Below are 23,603 nucleotides of genomic sequence, written 5' to 3'. Positions count from 1 at the left end.
AATCTCAATATATCAGAGCTCCAGGGCAAGTTGTTCATGGTTGAGATGCAATCAATTATATTCTCAAAGTAAAAGGGGGGGAAAGAAAAGGAATAACATACCAAGTTCTGTTCACAGAGCAGCTATGATAAAATATGAGTAAGCAGAAGTTCACAAGCCATCCCAAATATATTTTATAAGGGCATATAATAAAAATGTTTTAAGGCTAAGTAATATATCTGCTGTGAGAATAGCAATAGAAAGAGCAATGTTTGTTTTATTACCAGCCTTGAACTGCGAAATAAAACTCAGCAATAATCCCCCATCTGGAACATCTGTGAGTTACAAAAAACCCTACTTTTATAATACCCTGGGCTAAAGAAAATTATAAGCCTTGTTGTGTTTATCTCTTGCCATTTTCTCAGAAATACGAATGATTCTCTCTGGTCTTGGATCTTTTAATGAGTTACAGACTGTTTAATATCCCTTTGTGTGTGTGTCTCTCAATAAAGTGTGTCTTATTACAAGCTTTGGAGAAATGGACTAAACTAGAATATACAAGAAATATTATAAAATATTATAAAATACTTTTATAATTGACCCCATATTTAAAATTTTCAAGTAGTGCAGTTTTTAGGTTAACCAGGTTTGGATTATATTGGATTTTCTTCCTTTATTCCTTTTCTTCCATTATTTTATTATCTGGGGATCGGGAAACTCTGAATTTAGCAGGGGGAAATGGCAGGCTTCAGCTTGGATGAGGAGAACATCATGGGAACACTGCAAAAAGGTTTAGACCAACAATTATGAAATGTTCAGACAACTCACAGTGCAGGGCAAGGGTATGTTAAAGACACACGTGGAAATATCTGGGGACCTTATCTGAAGTGAGCAGGCAATATATTATGAAAATGGAACTGGCTGTTCCAGTGGCCAAGTGAGAAGAAGGTGGGACTCGCAGAGCTTTGATAATTGCATAGAAGAGAAAATTTCAGCAGGTGCGGATTTTCTTTCAAGCCACACCTGCTAAAATTCTCTTTGTGATGCAACTAGTAGGAAAACAGGATTTTAAACTTGGTGCCAGTGTGGCACATGGCGTGCTTACTCATGCCCTTTTCGGAGGTCAGGAAGCATGTGCATCTCTGTGCATATTCTGAGTGGTGGCTAGGAGAGGGGAGGAAGTAAGAGGTGCAGGAAGAGCTTCTAGTATTTTCAGCCAATCAAAAGGGCAACTAATTGCAATAATTAGCAGAACTTTTTTTTACTGTAGTCTTTCCCCAGAGCAAATATCACTGGAAGTATGTAATAAATTAGCAATCATAGAAGACATCAGAAAGTTAGGAATAGACCGGGGTTGGGGAATAGCCTAGTCTGGATACTTGTGGAGATTCATATACAAATGGAATGTACATAATGTGGCAAACATACGATACCCAGTTTCTCCAAGGTCAAAAGATATGTTTAACATATGCTTAACAGTACTTAGTTTATTTTTTGGCTGCAATTTTGTTAATGTTGATATTGATTCATAGATTTATAATTGCTGTATTGATTTGTTAATCATATAATATGACTTTGGCTTTAATTGTGATGTGTTGCTTATTTTTTTAAGTTGTTCCTTGGTTCACAGTGTTTTATAGAGTGTAATTGTTTCACTGATAGTTAATTGTTCTATATGATTTATGCTGTATTTGTGACATCATGTTATATCATGTTACTATTATTTATTGCTTGTTATCTGGGTTTGAATTCATTTGAATGGACAGCAGCACAGAAATGTAATCAATCAAATCAAAACATGCCTTTGCAGATTTGGGAACGAAAGGCTTACATGCTGGTGACATATTGTAAATGAAAGAACATTTCTTCGCCTATGGCTTGCTCCGGACATAGAGAAAATATATTTAAAAATATATAGTTGCTGATGTCCAAAAAGCGTGTGGACAAAGCATGCTTGAGTCAGGTTCTTCTACTTGACTTTAGGACAGTTGTTCACTGACCCTTATCCCAGGTTTAGGCCATGCTAGGCATAACTAGCCTTGCAGTTGCAACTGTGGAGTTCACATTCCAGCTAGCCTGAAGGAACTTGGCAGCTTCCCTACGTCGTCTTTTGCTGTCCTTCTAGGTACTGATGGTGGACTGCAGGGTATTGTTAAGCAGAAATGCTTCTTAGAAACAGACTTACAGCAGAAATATTAGTGCTGTAATCACTGTGTGATTACACACAGGGACGCAGGTGGCGCTGTGGGTTAAACCAAAGAGCCTAGGACTTGCCGATCAGAAGGTTGGCTGTTCAAATCCCCGTGACGGGGTGAGCTCCCGTTGCTCGGTCCCTGCTCCTGCCAACCTAGCAGTTTGAAAGCACATCAAAGTGCAAGTAGATAAATAGGCACCGCTCTGGTGGGAAGGTAAACGGCGTTTCCGTGCACTGCTCTAGTTCACCAGAAGCTGTACGCCGGCTCCCTCAGCCAATAAAGCGAGATGAGTGCCGCAACCCCAGAGTCGGTCACGACTGGACCTAATGGTCAGGGGTCCCTTACCTTTAATCACTGTGTGAAAGCGATGTATGAGCAGAAATGCATGCTTGCTGTGCTGACCCAGTGGGTCTCTACATTTGGTTCTAGGTCATGTCATTCACCTGGGTCCCAGGTCATGACACCCCAGGTATCATCCTATTTGTGAATAATAATCCAGACTTCAAACCTGAACACCTTGATCCAGTTGGGCAATATCAGCAAAGGAAACCTGCATTCCAATCCTGTTTGTGTGTGCAGTTCCAATTCAGTATCTGTATTTAGATGAGGATGTTCATGTGCTAATGATTACTACATAATTACGGTAAGCTGCTAATACATAGCCCAGCTAGAAAATTATAATAACACCAACCAGCTGTTTGGCAAATGGTGATGGGTAGCTGTATTTAGTCTCCCTGGCTCATACTTCCCTATCAGGCAGCTGACCCACACCATCTCTAGTTGTCCAACAAGGCTACATGTGCACACACATTTGAATAAAGGTCCCAGTCTCCTCCTTTGGGATCATGGTTATGTGTAATTTAGGATGTCAATAAAGAAAAAAATAGTTTGATTCAGTTATAGATAAAGCCAAATATTTAAGTGAAAAGGAGGTAATCTAATTGATCACACTTCATATTTTATTACTAATCAATATGTGTTTTCTGACTCTACCAGGAGGCATTGTTGATAAGGATCTTCGTCGCTACCTCAATTTACGGTTCCAGAAGGGTTCAGTGGACCACGAGCTCCAGCAGATCATCAGAGACAATCTCTACCTCCGAACAGTGCCATGTGAGTCCATGTTTTGTTTTGTCATATGAAACTACTGATTCTTATGGATGCAGCGGGTAACAGCAATACTAGGTTGCAGATGGAATAATCTGAAAAATCCATCCAGGCTGATTATTACTGGATTTTTGCATGGAGAGTATCATGAATGAGTAATTTGCAGGCCTTTGCTGGTGTTGAAAATTCTGTTTCATTTTGTAGCTGCAGTAAAGAGAGTATTGCCTGCAGCAAGTAGCTTTATTCTATATAAACAACTAAATATGATCCTCGTATGGATTGCTGACGGAGGCTCTTAATAGCTGTAATTTTTGAATGCATAGAATATCATTAGTGATAGCGTTTGAGAGCCAGAGTAAGGGCTACAAGTTTTTAAATCTTGGCCAGAAGAATGCAATTTGGGAAATGTTGAAAATATGTATGTGGAATGACATTTCGTGCAGTTGCACCAGGAATTGGTTTTTACATAATCTCAAGTGATTTTCAAAGAAAAATGTTAATGTAACTCTGAAAAAAATGCCAGAAGTGTGAAGAAACTTTTGCTTTCAGAGAGAAAGGTGTAAGAGAATAAGAGACAGCCAAATTAGATGCATCTTTGTAATTGTATAGTGCTTCAAAAATAAAAATCAAGGCTGACTCTTTTGAACCAGCAATGGACATGTGTTCTCTATCAGGGTTGTGGTTTTACATTAGAGACCAATATATGATGGGATGCAATAATAGGATGGGATGCATCTATTTTGAAAGCAGCAGTATCATTTTCTTTAGTGAATTTAACCTTTTTATGTTCTAAAAGAAAGGTTCACCACAAAGCATTAAATAAGACCTTTTTATATTTCAAGGGTTGTTTGTTTTAAAACAGGAAGTGAAATATCAGACTTGGAAGTGTGCTACCTGGGTCTTGTGTATGCTCAGAAAAGGTTGTCTGAATGAGTAGTGCTGTTGTTTGTTGGAGGTTTGTACGCTGGCTGCCTCAGAGAAGGCATTTGGAAAAAGCAAAAAGGATCTCCTTCCTTTGAGGTTTTTAAGCAGAGGTTGGATGGCCATCTGTCATGGATGCTTTAGCTGAGATTCCTGCATTGCAGGGGGTTGGACTAGATGACCCTCAGGGTCCCTTCCAACTCTATGATTCTATGGTTTTATGTGCTGGGAGTAAACCTGAGATGGATCTTCTTGTCTCTAGTCTGCTCCTGGGCTACATACTGTGGGCCAGCCTAGCCACTGTATTCCTGATTAGCTATTGGTTTCCTGACATGTGTGTCACAAGCTATGAATGTGTACCTTTCAGCAGAGGCCATGTCCATAGTTTACTTGGCAGTGGGTGGAAGTCAGTATTAAAGAGCTACTCTCATTCTCTAACTTTGGTACACAAAAGCCCTGTTCAGGTATTTTGTCTGCATAGGTGATCTCGCATGTAGGAGACATAGGCTGCACACACCAGCCCCACCTGCTCAGTCCCCAGGCGACCCGTGTTGAGCTTTTACACATGTTCATATGAATGTAAATAAATGCCTCTGCACAACCAGGGATGCTGTGTTCTACTTGCATTCAAGAGAAGGTGGATCCTAGCTCCCTTCAGATCTTTTAAATGAGGGAGGATCAGGTACTGAGTGGGTGGGGGTGGGGCTTGTGTCCATGTCCCTACCACACCCACAGTTTAACCCTTTGCATGTTCAGGCAAACACTCCTAAAAATAGGAAGGGAACACACACAGAGTGTTAGTCCAAAACCATTATATAGTCTCCAGAAGGGGATCAAATATATTACATGTTTCAGATGTGTCATACCCAGGGCTTTTTTCCAGCCGGAACTCATTGGAACTCAGTTCTGGGCCCCCTCAGGTAGGAACCATTAACATTATAAGAGAACATGAGCGGCGTTCCTGGAGAGTTCCAGCACCTCTTTTTCTAGAAAAAATAGCACTGGTCATATCTAGCCTTTCTTTGTTCACCAAAGTGCAATTCAAAATATGTCTATTTAGCAGTAAGCTCTAGTGCTGCATAAGATTGTATCTTAAGGGAGCAATCCTATACACATGCTGGTGTATAGCAAGCTGGTGCAGATTAAGCTGGTGTAAAATTACACCAGATCCACCCAGAAGAGAGGAAAACAGGCCTTTAAAATAGTTTTTGACTTGAGCCAATTTTGCTGGATTAATTTATGCCAGGGTTGCCAGGTTATATGACTGAGCTGAACAAGCTTAGGAAGCAACCTAAAGCTCCACCTTCTGGTCCCACCCCTACCACATATCTCCCTTTTCAGAGTTTACATTGTGTGAGCCAAGTGCCCCCCACCCCCCCACAACCATCTCCCAGGAAATAAGACACATGATACTTGTATTGACCCAAGTTATGCCTCAACTTTATAGAGGACAGGTGTAATGGTTTGGAAAGGCATTGGATATATCTGTTTGGCATCAACCCAAAGCAAGTGACCCAATTGACACACATCAGGTAGGAACCCTTTGCTGGGCTGCCACCTATGGCCCTCTTCTCTACCTGGGCTTCTGGACATCACAAACTCCTTCCGGATCCCTTTAACGGGATGCCCCTGGTAACTGGAGGGGCAGGCAGAGGCTACAACCTCCCCTCCTCCAAAGACTAAGGGCTTAACCAATGCCTTGACCACCAAAGTTGTGACGATTGCTATGAGGTAGGCAAAATCTCAGGACAGAGTTCTTTAGTCCAGTGGACAAATTGCTACCCAACCCTGGGAATTTTAGTGAAGGAAACGGACCAGGTGATGGAAGCAGACTGGCTTTAAGTATCCCAGCAGCGGACCAGAGTGAAGCCTTTCACCACAGTCAGGCCTACCGCTGGGCAGAATCTCACAGCCAGCTTGCCCATGATTGGCCAATTTTGGGACAGGCTAAAATCCACTTTCTGGGCCAGCATGAGGCCAGTTTAGAAAGTTGTGCCAGGCCAGGAGTCACCCATCCTCCATGTCCTATGCCAGATTATGGCGTGAAGTGTGCATCATCACACAAAGACTCTGGATTCTGAAGGTAAGTGTCATTAGCTTGGTTGAGCTTGGGTGGAGGAGGTATGCCGTCTTATCTCCGGCTAATCCATGGATGTGGGAATTAGGTCTGCATTGCTCTGCTGCATTAGTAACCTCTGAGCCAGAGATCTGCTGGATTCTAATCAGCTCATCCCAGTGGGTCTTGGCAACTCTTAGTCATTTGGGCTATATATGTTTCTTTGTTTCTTTCTTTGTGTGTTTGTACGTGCACACAGAGATACACACACCTATTAATAACATTCTACTAATCCATTTTTGTATCTTTTGTTGTGAGAATGCCCAGATAGCTGGTATGCATCTTAACATTAAATTATTAAACATAAATCTACATTATTCTGATGTCAAACGGCACAGGGAGGTGTGTCAATAATAATTAAAACAGGAGCTAATTTGTCTGTCAATGAGAGAGACTGTGGAGAGGAAAGTGCATTAATTTTGAAGCTAGTTCCCATCATAGATGGCTTGTGAACTGAGCTGGAAAGTACTGTGGTAAAAGTAGAATGGGACAAAGAACAATTCACAAGAAGCTGTGCTAGAAGCTACTAGGATAGACCAAGAAAGGGTGACCAAGAAGTTGTTTATACTGATAAGGAAGTCTGCCAAAGCCTGGAGCATCAATCATAACAGATTTCAATTACTGTGATAGTGACGTGAATGGCAATGGCAAGATTTCTAAGTAAGAGTGCACGTTATTGGAAATGGTGTTAAACCTTTTCTTGCTCCTCAGTTTATCACAAGCTGTGAACCAGAAGCAAATGCTCTAGAGAATCACGGGGCTTTCTTCCAAACCTTTTAAAGTATTTTTGGGCAAAACATTCTCACAGTGTTGGACTTTTAAAATGAAGGTTCAGTTTTATAGATCCTGCTGATAAGAATGCTGGTGATAAATTTTACCTGAAATGCAGGGTTTTGTAGTGCGGGCAAGGACAATGTGTAACGTAGGCTCACATGTTCAAGGCTATACTTAGACAATAGCAACTGCTTAAATAGTTGCATCCCTTGATTTTAACCACAGGCCATGTTAAACATGCTTCTCTTGTGCATTGTGTGTGAACAGTTGTAATGGTATAATACAGTACATTCATATAGCTTGTCCTGTATATTTATTTAAATGTGTATTGAGGCCAAAGTTGAAATCTGTATTTAATGCTTCATATACTTTTAAGTCAGCTATGAGTGAATGCTGTTTTGATAGGTTCATCAGTAATGGTGTTGAAGTTTCTGGGCTTTCCTCCAGATGGTATGGCCTCTGCTAATTTATTTTAAGGGTATACCATATATAACAACAACAACAACAACAACAACAACAACAACAACAACAACAACAACGCATTTCAGGCATTCCTGTGTGCTAATATTTTTATGATACAATTTGGATGGCTAAGGTAAAAGCCTTGAATGGTGGCAGTGGAGACAAATAAAATAATAATGTGCAAAGAAAATCGTTGACGCGTGAAAGCATTCCATGCAGCATTGCAAAAGCATTGTAGTGAAGCCTACAAGGGCCGTAGCCACTCAAAATGTAGAGGGTTTGTGCATTACCATCAGTTTGGGCCTGCAGTGGTCACTGTTCAGTTGTCTTGGGCGTATATGGTGCATTGCTTAACTGGGAATGACGTTCATATGATTTGGCAGTTCCAAATGGGTCCTGTATCCACGGCGACTGCTGGCAGCACATTCCTCAAGCTGCTGTTTTCTTAAAGCTACACACACTTACACTCAATTATTTGAGGTCTTCTCTTGTGTATATCTTACCCAATCACCTGTCTGCCCCATTTGTGAATAAGTTAATGGTGAGGGACTCTGCTCATTACACGTTACGCTTACTGTGCCTTATAGATTGAAGCAGTTTTCCCCAAACCCAGTTTTGATACCTACAGTGAGTCAGGTAGTGAAAGGACTGAAGGGCCACTTCCTGCAACTTCTTTGGTCAGGTTCAGCCAATGGGTTACCGCCACCTCCCCTGCTCTGTGCAGTACTGTTTACATTTGCTAGAGGTAATTAAATTAGACACAAAGAGCAATCACAAGCATCTTATGTACCTTGTTCATTCTCATGAAGTGAGAACAAAAATGCCTACCCATTAGACAAAAAAGTGCAAAACTCTCTCCCTCCCCCTCCCCTTACCACCTTGTACTCTGTAGATAGAAGCATTCTAAGGGTGGCTGGCTGTCAGTAAGGCCCTAGGGGAAAACAACAGAAGCAAAATATGTGATTCTATCAATAGTCTTAGAGCCACCGGGGTAATATGTAATTTGCTGTGAACATGGGTAGCACAGACTGAACTGAACCTTTATTTTTTGTGTATGATTATAAATGTTCTGCTTATATAACCAGCCAAGAAAAGTGAGGTTCTCATGTAAGTCACATGTTTTGCTATTTCCCCAGTGTTTGTCATTCGCCCTTGTCATCTCCCTTGGCCATTAAGGTGCAAGATGGTTACATCAATAAGATGCTCATTATATATAAAATTTAAAAACTAGCCATATCTATTAATGTTCCTTCTTATAATGACTTCAGAACTGTTTGAATTGACAGGTGTGCCAATGCTAATGCCACCCACAAATTATGCCCAGATTTGCATATATGTTGTGCCAAATTAAAATTTGGATCCTCTTTTGTGGGTAGAGCAGAGGGACCATACATAAATCGGGACACACAGACACACAGAATGTCAACATTCGAAGCTTTCCCCACAATAATGTTTTTGTTCGAGAAATAGCTAAACCTGTAAAATTTCTGCCTGTCATACAGCTGTTAAATGCACAATAAGGCTACAAATAACTCATGTTCTTTTACTGAAGGTATTTCATAAATTGATTTTAGGCCACCAGTGCTACAAAGAATGCAAGACCAAGTGGGGGGGGGGGGCGTGATCTAAGATTTACAGCAACTAAGGTTCAGATTTAGTGCTTGTAAAGTCAGTAGTAAACTTGGTGGTTTAAAAATCCACCAGTATATTGTAATTACATATTATTTATTTAAACCGCACAACAAGTATAATAATGTTACTAGTGCAGGTCAAAAAGTCACCCTTTTAATTTCTTTCTTTGAACAAAAAGGATTTGAGCTGTTGACAAGAATATGTGCATTTAAGTATTTGTGCCAACAGCTGCAATTTATTCTCCTATTTTCTCCCATTGGTAGAAAAGCAATGAATTACCCCCTCACTCATGTTGATGCCATAATTAACTTAACAGCCTCTCCAAATGCATTTCTCTAAAACAACACATGAACAGGCTAGTTAACAATGGTGGGCTATACTATGTGGTTCTCATTTGCTGCTCTATCTCAGCCCTCAGCAATATGAATTTAACAACATTGGGCTGCTTTAAAAGACTCGCATAGCTCACGCTCTCTCAACCACAATGCATCCCCCTTGCCTTGTGATATCAGCTTCAATTGCATTTGCAGTAGCACTGGGTGGGAACCTCTGGTTGGCAACTCACCAGCACGTGGGCAGGGATGGAGATGTCAGGTCAGCAATCAGGTTGCCCTTATCTCAGTGCACACCAACCCTCAATGTACAAGCATCCCCCCACATGCGTGTGACTGTGCACACGTGCAGCACCAGAAAATAATTAAATAAATTGACTCCAACCCAGAAATGGCAGGAGAGAACTTGTGTCTCATGGGGAGACCCTCCCCAGAGCCCAAAGAGGACGTCAGAAGAGACAGGAGGGGCAGCAGGGCTCTGTTTAGCCTGCTCAGCCTCCCTGCCTGACAGCTGACACATGGGGTAGCGCTGCTACCATCACCTCATTCCCACATAGCCTCCAACCCAAGCTTCAATTCCACCTGGCTTTCAATTTGAACTTAGCCTGATCTTTTATTCCTCTTTCTTCCCTCACCCTCTCCTTTTTATGAAGATTACCCGCTCTGGGATCCCACAGCTAATTCTCCCCTGGTCTCCTCGCTGGCCCAAATAGGACTAATTTAGCCAGCTAGCCCTGGTGATCATCTAATGTTTATTGGATGGATTTCCCCCCTAAATTGATTTTTGAATTCTGAATTTATTGTTATTCACATTTTATACTGTATTTTATGCTGGCTTTTGTTGCATCAATTAAGTGTTTAAAATTTGTTGTTAGCCGCCCTGAGCCCGGTTTTCTGAACCGGGAAGGGTAGGGTATAAATAAAAAATTATTTATTTTTATTATTATTAGTTTTTTTATTTTTTATGTGCAGTCATTTTGGTACAATTGGGAAAGATCAGCAGAGAGGGTGTTTGGAGGCATTTTAGAGGGTGGCTGCTCCTTACTTAAGTGATTTTCACTTATGAGTATGAGGTCCAGGAACATAACCCCTTCATAAGTTGGGGGGTTGCCTGTACATTAATTACTAAAGTTGTGGCTATGTTTAACCTCCAATCTATCTCTGACTATCATTGCTTCTACATGCCTGCCTCTCTGTGCCTGGTGTGCATAAAATAGGAGCTGCAGGGAGGCTGACCACAATTGGAAAAGGAGAAAATTGACATAGGTCCCAACACACAAAGAGACACAAGCAAAGCACTATTATTCACCCTGGGAGAGAAGTTGCCGCTGTTACCGCATTTATTTATAATGCAATGTTCTCCTTCAGTATTTATGAACATCTGAGGTAAGCTGGTAGTTGAAACATTTGTCGCTTTCTCCATGGTGATTGTTAGAGGACAGCAAAGGTCCTAAAGAAGCCTCAATGAGATAATTAATGTTATCGATTCCTTGAAATTCAATGCTAAGGGGCAGGTACCATAAAAGTCTAATAAAGCTTATGCATCTGGCAGTGATGAGCAACAGCAGTGAAAGTAGCACACAAATAGCTTATTAAGCAGAGTAGATAGGAACAAACATTATTGTGTAAGGATTCATTCTGTTAGTTTTAAGACATAAATCTGTTAGGGGTATGGATTCAGGCTTAATGGTGGAAGGTTGTCCCTGAGGATCCTGCCACAGATAAGTGTCATTCTGTTTCAGCATGATCTCCTAATAAAGTGCATTAGTAAAGAATGAAATAGGTCTAACATAAAAGCAGGACAGTCACAACAGAATGGTTCTTTCCAAATCAGAGTTTGTTTGTTTGTTTGTCTGTCTGTCTGTCTGTCTGTCTGTCTGTTTTTGCTTTGGTTTTGATGATTAAACTCTTAGCCTATAACTACACTACTGAAAGTAGAGGAAAATAATAATAATATTGCACTGCACTGACCACCTTGGATGAAAGGCCAAAAGTGTGATAAACAAATAAAGAGCTTTTAATTCTCCTTCACCAATTCATGGTTAAGAATGTTCACACAAGCTGTAAAAAATAATTGCTTAAATAGGTAAACAAAGGCTAGGTAATCAAGACAGTGCTTTTAATAACTTTCTGTGCTCACAAGAAGGGCTTAATAGACAACCCTTACTCATCTCCTACATTGGTGAAAAGGAATATGTCTCCCTTGAAGTTATGCAAACTCAGAGCTCATCTCTTATATATTTTGGAAAGTTGTTTGTCTCTTTGTTCTTCTTCACTTTTACCTAAAATGATGCAAGAGCCACTCCAATTTTGATTAATTTGTAGCGGCGCTGTGGGAGAAGGGCTAACTCATTTCCTTCTGTGGTGTTTCCCTGATCTAAATTCTTCCTTTTCCCCTCTCCCTGACAGAGACAGGCTCAGAGTTATCTTGAAGACACAGGAAAGAGTTTGATGCAAATAATGGAGCAGTTCCTATAGCAGTGGTTGTTATGCAGGTGTTTTGCCTAATGAAGTAGGTTTTGTGCAGAGTTTACAAAAGATCTCACTCTGCAAATAGTTAAGATAGGAATCTGGGTTTTTTGGGGGGGGAGGGGGGTTGTTTTAAAAAACAACAACTCCAACATTCTCTCTATTTGATTGTGCTGGCTCAAAGAAAGATTGTAAAGGAGCTCCATATGTCATAGGAAACAGATTATGTAATGCCTTATAATAAGCCACTTTTGCCTCTTCCAATTATTTAAAGACTTTAGGCAAAGGATTATAGCTGCATTAATTGCACCGTGGTTTATTGTGCTCAGACTATGAAATGAGCACATTTTACCCTTTTTCATTATTAAACATGTGCACCTACATATTATCAACATCAATACCTAATAATTCTTGCTTTCTTATTATGAATAACTAAAAAGGATTTAAAGGTTATCCTTGCTTTTTAATTTTAGCTCTTGTTTTAACTGCAGTGTAAGATGATAACTCATAATCATAGGTTTCTGTTTTGCACAATGGATATATATATATCTAATGAGAAAGAGAGCTCACTTTCCAAAATATGTTTGAAATCAGAGCAACAAAGGGAATCCTAATTAAGGGAAATTATCTGACTGTGCAATTAGTGTTGAGGAAGTACAGCAAGATCGTACTGATAGGTTGGAAGTAGTAAGATTAAACTGGCACATCGCAGCAGATAAGTAGCCAAATCTGGCAGGATACAAATATGCAAAAACTGGCAGCACTGTTGCAGTTCATTAATGGCATTTTGTTTATATCTACAGACAGATATTGAAGTGCCAAGGTTTGTAAAGTTTGCCACATATTAAACAGATTGTAGACATTAACATGTCTAATCCTAGTGCTAGTGAAAGGATTGGGCATGTGGATTTGGTTCTAGGTTGCTAGAAGACTTCTCTGGTTTCTTTCTTTATCTGCTTCTGCAGATAAGACCTGGGCACCTGTGCTTCCTACTTCGATTCCTAATTTCAGTGAGGGCTTCCTATGATTCATAAAATCAAAGAATTGTAGAGTTGGAAGTGATCACAAGGGTCATCTAGTCCAACCCCCTGAAATACTGGAATCTAGAACTCTCAACTTTACCGACTGTTCTCCTTGATGGTTTTCCACTGTGTTATGTCTCCATCCTGCAGACTCTATCAGGTTTTCTGAAGTCACAGTTTGAATTAAAGTATTTTATAACATGCAGTTTAGGATTCCCTTGATCTCCAGCCATATCAGCCAAAACAGATTCAAGGTTTAAACATTAAGATAATAGGCTGGTTTTTTGGAGGGACGGGGAACTTAATTTTCTCTCTCTCTTTCTGTTTTCACTGTTCACTTTTGTGTCAGTGTCATTACTTTGTGTGTGATGTTGTCTAATATATATGTTTCCATGACTTTAGATTATGTTGTGTCATGTTTTAAGGTCTTGTCATAAAGCTGCCACCTTGTAAAAGTAATGGTTTCCTTTCAGTACCACTAGACCCTCTTTCTAAAAACTCCAGTTTTTATTCAACAGTGACAACCATGATTATCAGGTTTTTTCCCCCTCCCTTCTTGCTGTACGGCACCTAAATCACAGAATCCCACAATAAGTAACATAAAAACTGCCTGCCATACTTGTGTTTAAAGCTCTGTATTCTTAACACTTTTTATCTGGGGTTATAGATCTAAGATGAGAGCTAAGATAAGAGCTGCTACTGTGTTCTAACTCCATTTTAGGTTGAACAGTTTCAGATCTGAACTGCAAGTGAAATCTGCCAGTGGGCACACTTTAAATCATAGTCATAGTACAAGGAAAATACATACAACAATAGACTGGCTGAGTTTTTATACTTAAAACGTTATCTCTGTAATACAGATGGCAGCTACAAAGTTTCAACTTCCTTACAAACATGAACTTTTGTAAGGAAATCATTTCCTACAGCAGTTAAAATACCCACCACCTTGCAGGACATATTCAGGAGAAGGAGTAAACTCTACACAAATCCATAGTGAAGTTCCTAAGACCATTGGATGGCATCTTGTACATCTCCTTCCAGCAACTCCTGCAGCCAATCTGGTGCTTCTCAAATGCAAAATGAGACCAATGTCTTCTAAATGGTATAAATGCAACCAATAAATGTCAATAAACTTTATCAAAAGCAGTCTGCTTAGAAACAATTTTTGTTCCCGCGCTCAGTTTGACACATTTCAGCCTGGATTTTATCAGCTCTGCAATGCTCCACCTGACCACACTGCTGGCAGAATCTGCTCCTAGGCCCAGCAGGTCCTGCACAGGTGTGTCCTTTCTGTCCTTCACAGGAGAGCCCTTGAAAGTGCTGTGAAATATTGGTCAGTATTCTCTTTTCAGTGCTTTGGCTTTAGCCTGGAAGATATGAAATAATAATAAAAAGGATGAGAATATACAGAATAAGGGGAAAGGGGAGAATTTATTACTGAGAACACAATCCTTCCTCTGACTAGTAGAATCAAGTCTCTTTAGCTGCCTTCTAGAAAAACTGTCTAAAAGAACAGTCTAGCGCTGTAGTTTTTTGGGGGGAAAGCCATCCTAGCATTCTTCGTACCTACGGGACCGTCTCTCCTGGTATGTCCCACAGAGAAACTTACGGTCTCCAATAAAATCATCTTGAAGGTCCCAGGCCACAGAGTAGGCTGGCCTCAACTAGAGGCAGGGCTTTTTCGGCTGTGGCTCCAATCTTGTGGAAAGCTCTGTCACAAGAGACTAGGGCCCTGCGGGACTTGACATCTTTCCACAGGGCCTGCAAGACAGAGCTGTTCCACCAGGCCTTTGGCCAGGGCACAGCCTGACTCCCTCCTTTGGCAATCTTCGCAGAGCTCTGGCCCAATGGTTGCCATTGGTTTGAGTTGAATTAATTTTATAATGAATGATTTTAGAGTGTTGTGTTGTGTTGTACTGTTGTACTGTTTTATTGTTGTTAGCCGCCCTGAGCCCGGCTTCAGCTGGAGAGGGCGGGATATAATTTTTTTTTTTTTAAATTATTCTTCTGTGTGATATTTCAAAGTCTGATATAGCATTGCCTTATAATTTTCCTAGAATAATATGGGAGAGCTGTGAAACTGTTGCCTTGCTGAAAACAACGTGTGGGTGGTGGATAGGATTTTACTTTGGAAGAGCAGCTGTGTTTGTGCATGACACAAAGCCATAAACTATGACTTTGTCAAAAACAAATCCTCCTGTGCAGGCACTACGTACTGGCACACGCAGCCCAATTGCTTCTTCTTTGCTCCCAGCTGGGAAACAAACCATGGAGTGGCTGGCTTAGTGTTACATCTGAACTGGCACTCCAGGCTTACTTGCCTTCAAACAAACAAACAATGGATCAGACAGCCAAGAAGAAACCTTGCCTACAGATTGTGGTTTATTTTGAGAGAAACAGCCCATGAGTGTTAGTCCAGACATAACACTCAGCCAGGCACTCTGTGGTTTGTTTCCCTGATTATGTAATGGAAGAGTGAAACAGGAGCGATTGGACTGCATCCACCAGCACCCAGCTGAAGCACAGGAGAATTTGCCTAACCATAGTTGATTGTGTATCATTGGGTACAAATGTTACCAATGAGAAGCTATGTAGCTGATTTCTCACAGCACATGGAGTGATACCCAACATTAGCAATTGATTTCAATGGGTCTACTGTAAGTATGACTAACATAGGATGTCAGCCATTATGTAGTTATACTGGATTTGTGTTAGAGTAGTTGTTTTCAAGCTTTGTAAATTTTTGAGGATATATTGTTCTAACGTTTATATTTCTACTTGATAATATGATTTCTATTCAGTTATGGGAAAGTTCCCATAACTGATTTCTATTCAGTTATGGGAAAGCACACCTTTCATATTGACATGATAAACATGATGAATATATCGTCACTCACCACTGATGTGCATCACCAGTTAAGATGGCAAGAGAGTGAAAACTGGCTTCCTGGGCATAGACTAAGTCAACTAACACTTTTAGTTGTACATATTTCATAAACGAGGAGAAATGCTATTTTTTTCAATATGACATGTAAGTAAAGTTAGAATCATAACCTTTTAAAAACCTAATACTTTAAAACCTAGAAATGCACATGCAACATTTTGAAAGAATATAGGTCATAAGAACAGCTCAGAAATGTGAAATATAAACACTTGCTTTTCCCCTACCGCTTTTAAGATAAAAATAAACCTTGCCTTGTATTTCCGGCTTTAAAAACCAGAAACCCTAGGAACTCATTCATCATTTTCAAACATTTTCAGATGTTTCTGGCTTATTTTTCAAATAAAAGTGGCAGACTTCTCAAATGAATTCCATCCAAAGGTCTAAATCTGTCTCCACTAATATTAATTATGGTGAAAGCTAGGTCAGATTCACTTGGTTTATATTACACAGAAAATAAATTATTTACTTTCTTGAATTTGAACTGGATTATTTACTGTTAGACCTGCATGAAGATTTCAGGAAGACATCAGCAATATGTGGAACTGCTGGAGTCAGAGGGCTTGCCATAAATGTGCAAGTATATATTTAAAATCAAAGTCTGAACTTCAAGTATCAAATAATAGGTAAGGCAGTGGGGAAAGAATATAGGTCAGTATAAAAAGTAAGAGTTACTTTTTTACACACACACACACACACTTATGTTGGAGTTTGGTACAGAAATACCGTATTTTTCGCCCCATAGGGCGCATCGGCCCATAGGGTGCACCTAGTTTTTTGGGGGGGACTAAAGAAAAAAAAATTATTTTCCCCCCAGGCGTGGGGCTGGGGCGGGGAAAGCCCGAGCTTCCCCTGACCCCAGCCCCCAGAACAGGCTGCTATCCGCAAGCCTGGGGAGACCGTCGCGCTGGTCTCCCCAGGCTTGCGGAGAGCTGCCCGAAGCCCGGGGGTGCTCCGCTGTGCGCCCCAGGCTTCGGGATGCAGGCAGCTCTCCGCAAGCCGTGGGAGCCGGGCGGAAACTCCTGCAGGCTCCCAAGGCTTGCGGATAGCGCACTGACCCCTCTCGCTCTCCAGGCTTCAGCGAAAGCCTGCATTCGCCCCATAGGACTCACACACATTTCCCCTTCATTTTTGGAGGGGAAAAAGTGCGTCCTATAGGGCGAAAAATACGGTAATAATTTGGTAAGATTGCTAGCTGAAAGAATAAAGAAATTTAAAGCTTATTACTTTAATGCAAACAAATCCATTCTTAGTACAGGCTTGGCATGTGGCAAAAAAGGGAGTCAGGAGGCTAACACACAAACATGCTTGCTCACACAAACTGAACTTGGAGAAGAAGCAGGAAGGAAGTTAACCTGAAAAGGAAGTGATCTACTTAATGAACTAGCTAGGTCCTTCCCTCAGGCCCCTCACCCCAAGTTCCAGAATTTTGTTTTTCTGCATTTGGCAACCTTACCATTGTTATCAATTCCAGGACTTCACACCAAAACAGCAGTTTCACTTAGCCTTAATAATAATTTATTATTAATAATAATTTATTATTTATACCCCGCCCATCTGGCTGGGTCCCCCCAGCCACTCTGGGCGGCTTCCAACAACACACTAAAATACAATAACCTATTAAACATTAAAAGCTTCCCTAAATGTTAATGTTCTCTTCTCCTACCAAATTAATTTTGATACCCCTTAATACTGTTTTATTCACGTAATCCATGCTTGCACCATCCCTGCCCCGCAAACCACCAACATGGTTCATATGGGAAGGTCCCATGGCTCAGTGGTTGCTAGCCTAGGCTCAATCCATCTTTAGTTAAAACAATATTGAACAGCAGATGCTCAGAAAGACCACTCCCCAAGACTCCAGAGAGCTGCTGCCCATCAGAGGAGACCATACTGGGTTAGATGGGCAAAATAGCATGACCTGGTATGTAGCATTTTCTTGTGCTCCTTCCAACCTACCAACAATTCATGACTGATTGGTAGGTCACAGTTGTGGATGGCTGAGCTCTTCATTGTTTTATGTCTTTATTCTTAAATGTATGGGTATGTGTGATACAGCTGATCACCCTTTCCACTAAAGATACTCCTTCGGTGCTTGAACTTGTTTATGTTTCTTCCTACATTTTTCATTTCATGTTGACATATCTTGTGTGTGAGTACTACATCAAGCTAACTGCTTTTCTCCATTTTGCTCCCACAATCCTCAAAGTAGCATATAGGCATCTTGAGTTTTATCCTCTTTAATCACTCCCCAAAGTGCAGCTGAAGCAGGAATTAATTTGATTCCTTTTTGCCCCTGCTTGCATTTTGTTAAAATAGTATAACAACTTTTCAGTTTCCCCTGGACACTGCTATAATGTTTGTAGCATCTTAATTTCCTTTCACTCTAAATTCCTCGTAGTGTCTTTAAGGATGTGTTGTACACAAGAGCAGTGATACTTCAAAGCTGAAACAGCCGCAGATCAATTTAGTCAGGTCCGTTAAATTAAAGAAAGAACACAAAACACTTCATGCTGCTGGCCAGGAGGATTAATAAAAGTGCAAGATTATACTGAAGAGGAGACATGAATAATTCTTAGAAATGACTCCTAGCCTTTGTGATTCAGAAGCAGTTTTCAAAAGTACTTAAATATTTTTCATGCGCTTTATTTCTTTGTCCTCAATCTTGCATTAGCATACAATCAGAGCTCCATTTGTTTCGATCTCTTACTAAATTGCTTTGATTGGCCCATTTGCCTAATGTTGAGTGTGATTCTGATTGCTCACAATGCTTTTTCTGTTGTTTAGGGGAGCCCTTGTGATTGGATTTGGATGTGGGGAAGTAGTTAAAAAATCTCTGGCATCAGACACATAACTCTCTATGTCCAACTAACTTACTACATAAGATGATGGTTGTGGAGTTGACATGCTGTTGGGGAGACCCTGAAAACAGGATAGGATACAAATAGCCCCTTTTCTTTTCAGGAATGTTGTTTGCTTTCCATGCTGGGTGAGGAGAAAGAGAAGCCCCAGATTTAACTGCTCTAGTCCTCCAAGTATGTATGGAAGTGAGAGCTGGACCATAAAGAAGGCAGTCCTGAGTGCTCACTGGAAGGACAGATCCTGAAGCTGAAGCTCCAATACTTTGGCTACCTCATGAGAAGAGAAGACTCCCTAGAAAAGACCCTGATGTTAGGAAGGATTGAGGGCACAAGGAGAAGGGGACGACAGAGGACGAGATGATTGGACAGTGTTCTCGAAGCTACCAGCATGAGTTTGACCAAACTGCGGGAGGCAGTGGAAGACAGGAGTGCCTGGCGTGCTCTGGTCCAGGGGGTCACGAAGAGTCGGACACGACTAAACGACTAAACAACAAGTCCTCCAAGTGGAATTTGTGCTTCGTCACTTATACCCTCATCTAAGGAGTTTTCGTGAAACATCTGTTAAAATGGAGGGGTGAAATTGGCAGACTTTTAGGTCCTATAAACAATAATTCCAGTACCTAGAAAAATGGCAGTTTTTGTGAAACGAACAGGCCGATTTTAAGAGTTTAGACTGGCGTTATACTGACACATGGTAAACTGATGATGTAGGCAAGCTTGTGAAGCCTATCTTGCTTGATATTTCTCTGAAATAATAGGTTATTTGCCTGAACTCAAGTTCAAGTCCCACTCAGCCATACCTACTTAGGTGGCTTTCGGCTGGTCATGGTCTCTAATTGAAAACTACCTTGCAGTTTTACAGTAATATTTTGTGCGCCCATTCAGTTGCTGCATTCCCACAACACATTATGTTCTAAACAATTTCAAAATAATAAAATAAAATAAAAGCATGTTTGCTTGTAAGATTATTTGAATGCAGAAGCCATTGCACAGGTCATTACAGGTCATTTTCTTCTTTGTTATTTCCATGGTAGAAGAACCTCTTATTTTTGCAAGTCAGGCCTGGCTCTAGCTAATTTTGGAACAAAATACAATAAGCTATGTGTCTCCTCTAATGGCTGTCCAGGGACAAATAACTCTTCCCAGGGTTAGTTCCATGTCACTTGCTTTTAAAATAAAATCCTAGGGCTAGAAAAGGATGCATTCATTTAGTAATAAATCCATTATGACCTCTCTACTGATATCTTAACATGTCTGAGTGTTACTTCAGTAACAGTATTTTCACCATGAACTTCTTTTCGGTGGGAAGAGGAATTCCTCAAAACAGAACATTTCCAGTTATAGATATGTCTTTTGTACACGCAAATAGATGAAGCCAGTGTTTTTTTCCTTAAAAAATGTTTAGGGGTACTCTCATTCCGCCTGAGACTCAGGAAACACCATGACAGGAAAGAGGCCGCCATCGGGGGTAGCAACAGAACTGACAATTCACCATGCTATTCAATGGAACTGATGATTCACCATGCTAGAGGAGAAAGTATTTTTTTTTTAAAAAAAAACTTTTAGTTTATTCTCCTGTTAGATTCACAAAATGTTTGGGGGGGGTGCATACCCCTGCGTTCCCCCAGAAAAAAAAGCACTGGATGGAGCTGAATGTTTGTCATGGACCAGATATTTCCAGGATTATAATCAGGATACATCAATCTCAGTATTCAAATATTCATAGTTCAGTAATATCTAGGACATGCCGCCTTTACCCCATGTGGTTGTAGTAAAAAATATAACTAGAAGCAAAGCGTAAGAATAAATGAACAGTTCTCCCAATGGAGATGGTGGAGTTCCCTTAGGGTTGGTACTAAGACACCTGTTCTTTAACATATTAGTGGTAAGCAGTGAGTGGCCAAGGTTGCTGATGGTACCAAATTGTTCAAGGTGGTTAAAACAGAAAACGAGTGTGAGGCGCTCCCAAACGATCTGCCCCAACTGGGTTTATGAGCAGTAAAATGTAACCACAGTTCAATGTAAACAAGTGTGCAGTGATGCATACTTGAGGGAGGTGGGTCAAGAGTACTTGCTTCTTGCATTCAGTTCTCATGAGTCAGTATGTCTGGCTGTTAACCAGAAGGTTAATGGTTTGAGCCCACCCAGGAAAGGCTGTGGGCAGCATTCCTGCATCTCAGGGGTTTGAACCAGATGACCCCCCAGGGTCCCTCCAACTCTACAATTCTTTAGATAATGACAGGAGACCAATACATAAGTTTCTCCATATAAAGGATTGCATTTTTTATAGTTAATGTTGAGTCTTTCATTGTAATGTGTATTGCCCTTTATTTATTTTATAGTTTGTGTCACTCATTTTAAAGTTCAGAAACAGAAAGGTATGTCTCCACATGCCATGTATGTGATTTTCTTACGCTTGACTGGAAAAAAGAAGCAGTGATCAGATCAGGGGAACTGTTGGTGTGTGTAGCATTGCCACTCCGCTACAGGGTTACCATCTTGTCATTAATAATGGCTACACATATGATGTGGAAAGTTAGTGTGTTCTTTTATATATGCTCTGAACTCACAGTGCCAGTAGCTTTTTGAACATCTAAAGAGCCTTCCATCTTGACACCTTTGAACCTTCTGATCAGGCTGCATATATCTGGGGCATCTTAACTGGGTTGTGTGTCCCAACACGGCATTATGAACTGCATTGCTCTACTCATGTCCAGCTTCTGTTTCTCAACCAGGTTTCTGTCCTTTCTGGCTCTGTCTAGTTAGCTGTGTGTTTGGGCTGGGTGCCTGGTAATTGACTCTGTAGAGTTCTTTCCCTGCACAGTTGCTTTCAGGGTTACCCATCGCCACCACATAGAAGAGCCATTATATTTTCTCTGTACAGTTTTACCCTTGCTTTTTACCCTTGCTTTTCCAACAATAATCCTTAATTTTAAACATAATGGTGTGTTTTTTCAATGATTGTTTTCAAATATATGTCAAAAACAACCACCTATGGCTTTGTTGTTGTTGTTGTTTAGTCGTTTAGTCCTGTCCGACTCTTCGTGACCCCATGGACCAGAGCACGCCAGGCACTCCTGTCTTCCACTGCCTCCTGCAGTTTGGTCAAACGCATGCTGGTTGCTTCGAGAACACTGTCCAACCATCTCGTCCTCTGTCGACCTGTGGCTTAGCTGGGGTCAATGCCAGGGTTAAAGGATATTTGTTCATTTGCTTGTTTGTTTGTTGGCTGTGTGAGAAGGAGAAAGCATTAGTTGGGGGGAAAGTAGTGGACAGAAGCAAACAAGTAAGATAATGGGGTTTTTTTGAGGTAGCTAATCTCGAGTTTACTGTTCAAGATCTGTTTTAAATGGGGGAAAATGCTCGCTGATTAGATTGTGATGGCACTGTGCCCATTAAGTAAGAGAGATCTGTAGTATAGACATTGGCAGAATATCAAGTGTCTGTAGCTGAAGGTATGAATGAGGAAGAGTTCCTGTTGCACCGTTTCCCAATAGAATGGAGGCAATACTCTTTGATGTAGGACTAAAAGAGAAATCAGTGCTGCTTCACAAGAGGTCATTGAATGTATGAGCAGATATTCTCACTAAGGCACACAATTTCACAGTGCTTGAAGATAGAAAATATTTTGCCAACTGTTTTATCTTTGAAAAGTCGGAGCCATTGGGAACAGCTGGCGTCTTCATCACAAGCCAGCACTGAAGCTTCAATTCTCCTTGAAATTCTGGAGTTATCTTTTGTCCTGTTTCACATTATTCTCTCCATTTTCATATACACATAATAGGAGACCACAAATTAATGCTCTTTCCTCTAACCTTCCCCCCCCCCTTTTAACCAGGACACTCTTAAAATTCATTTCTTTGTAATTCTGTTAATCTAAACCACAGTGCATGAAAGATTCAAAGTAATGCATATTTCCTATAAGTGAAGTCTTAGGGGCATATTCATGGAAGTGTTTCATGATTTTTATAATATGCATTAAATGAAAATAATAATAATAATAATAGTAATAATAATAGTTGGTTTAGAAGTAATTATAAATTGAAACCTTCACAATAAATGAGAGATGAGTTGCCTTTGGCTCTAAGTCATTTGTCCCCTGTAGCAGCCATTCCAACAGGTTACCTGAACTGTTTCCATCCAGGTTTATCATTATAACAACTATAGCTTTAAAAACTTTTTCCTACATCCTCATTTTTCCTCTCAATCACCTTTGCCTTGTGTGTTGTGCCTTTTAGACTGTAAGCTTGAGGGTAGGGGCTATCTTCTTTGGAATTGATCCATAAACTGCTCTGGGAGCCTTTTTGGTTGAATAGTAAATTGAAATGCTTCAAATAAAAAAAATAATATCTAAGCCGTGAAATAAAATTTGAAATTATGCTGTCAATATGCTCTACAATAGGGACAAATGGAAGGTTTTGAACTTAGGCAGGAAGAACAAGATGCACAAATATAAAATGGGGGATACCTGGCTTACTGGCAGTACATGTGAAAATGAGCTAGGGGTCTTGGTGGACCACAGACTTAACTTGAGTCAACAGTGTGATGCAGCAACAAAAAAAGCTAATGCTATTCCAGGCTGCTTAAACAGAACTATAGTGTCCAGATCAAAGGAAGTAATAGTACCACTCCATTCTTCCTTAATCAGACCCCGCCTGGAATACTGTGTCCAATTCTGGGCATCACAATTTAAGAAAGATGTTGACAAGCTGGAATGTGTGCAGAGGAGGGCAAGCAAGATGATTTGGGTCTGGAAACTAAGCCTTATGAGGAGCGGTTGAAGGAGCTGGTA

The 23,603-nt window shown here is 40.6% G+C and overlaps 1 protein-coding gene across 17 annotated transcripts in view; it reads left to right on the top strand.

Moving 5' to 3' along the window:
• MAGI2 (membrane associated guanylate kinase, WW and PDZ domain containing 2) overlaps positions 1 to 23,603 on the top strand; it is a 601,975-nt gene that overhangs the window by 123,029 nt on the left and 455,343 nt on the right. For all 17 annotated transcript variants that reach the window (XM_081023429.1, XM_081023428.1, XM_081023436.1 and 14 more), the window contains one exon: positions 3,171 to 3,287. In XM_081023429.1, coding sequence (XP_080879555.1) covers positions 3,171 to 3,287 — 117 coding nt within the window. The remainder of the gene's footprint in view (positions 1 to 3,170; positions 3,288 to 23,603) is intronic.

This window comes from Podarcis pityusensis (assembly GCF_964106645.2).
Source record: "Podarcis pityusensis genome assembly, chromosome: 10".
In the NCBI taxonomy this organism is placed as follows: domain Eukaryota; kingdom Metazoa; phylum Chordata; class Lepidosauria; order Squamata; family Lacertidae; genus Podarcis; species Podarcis pityusensis.
Note: the sequence above shows the minus strand (reverse complement) of the source record. Positions and strands in the feature narration are given on the sequence as shown.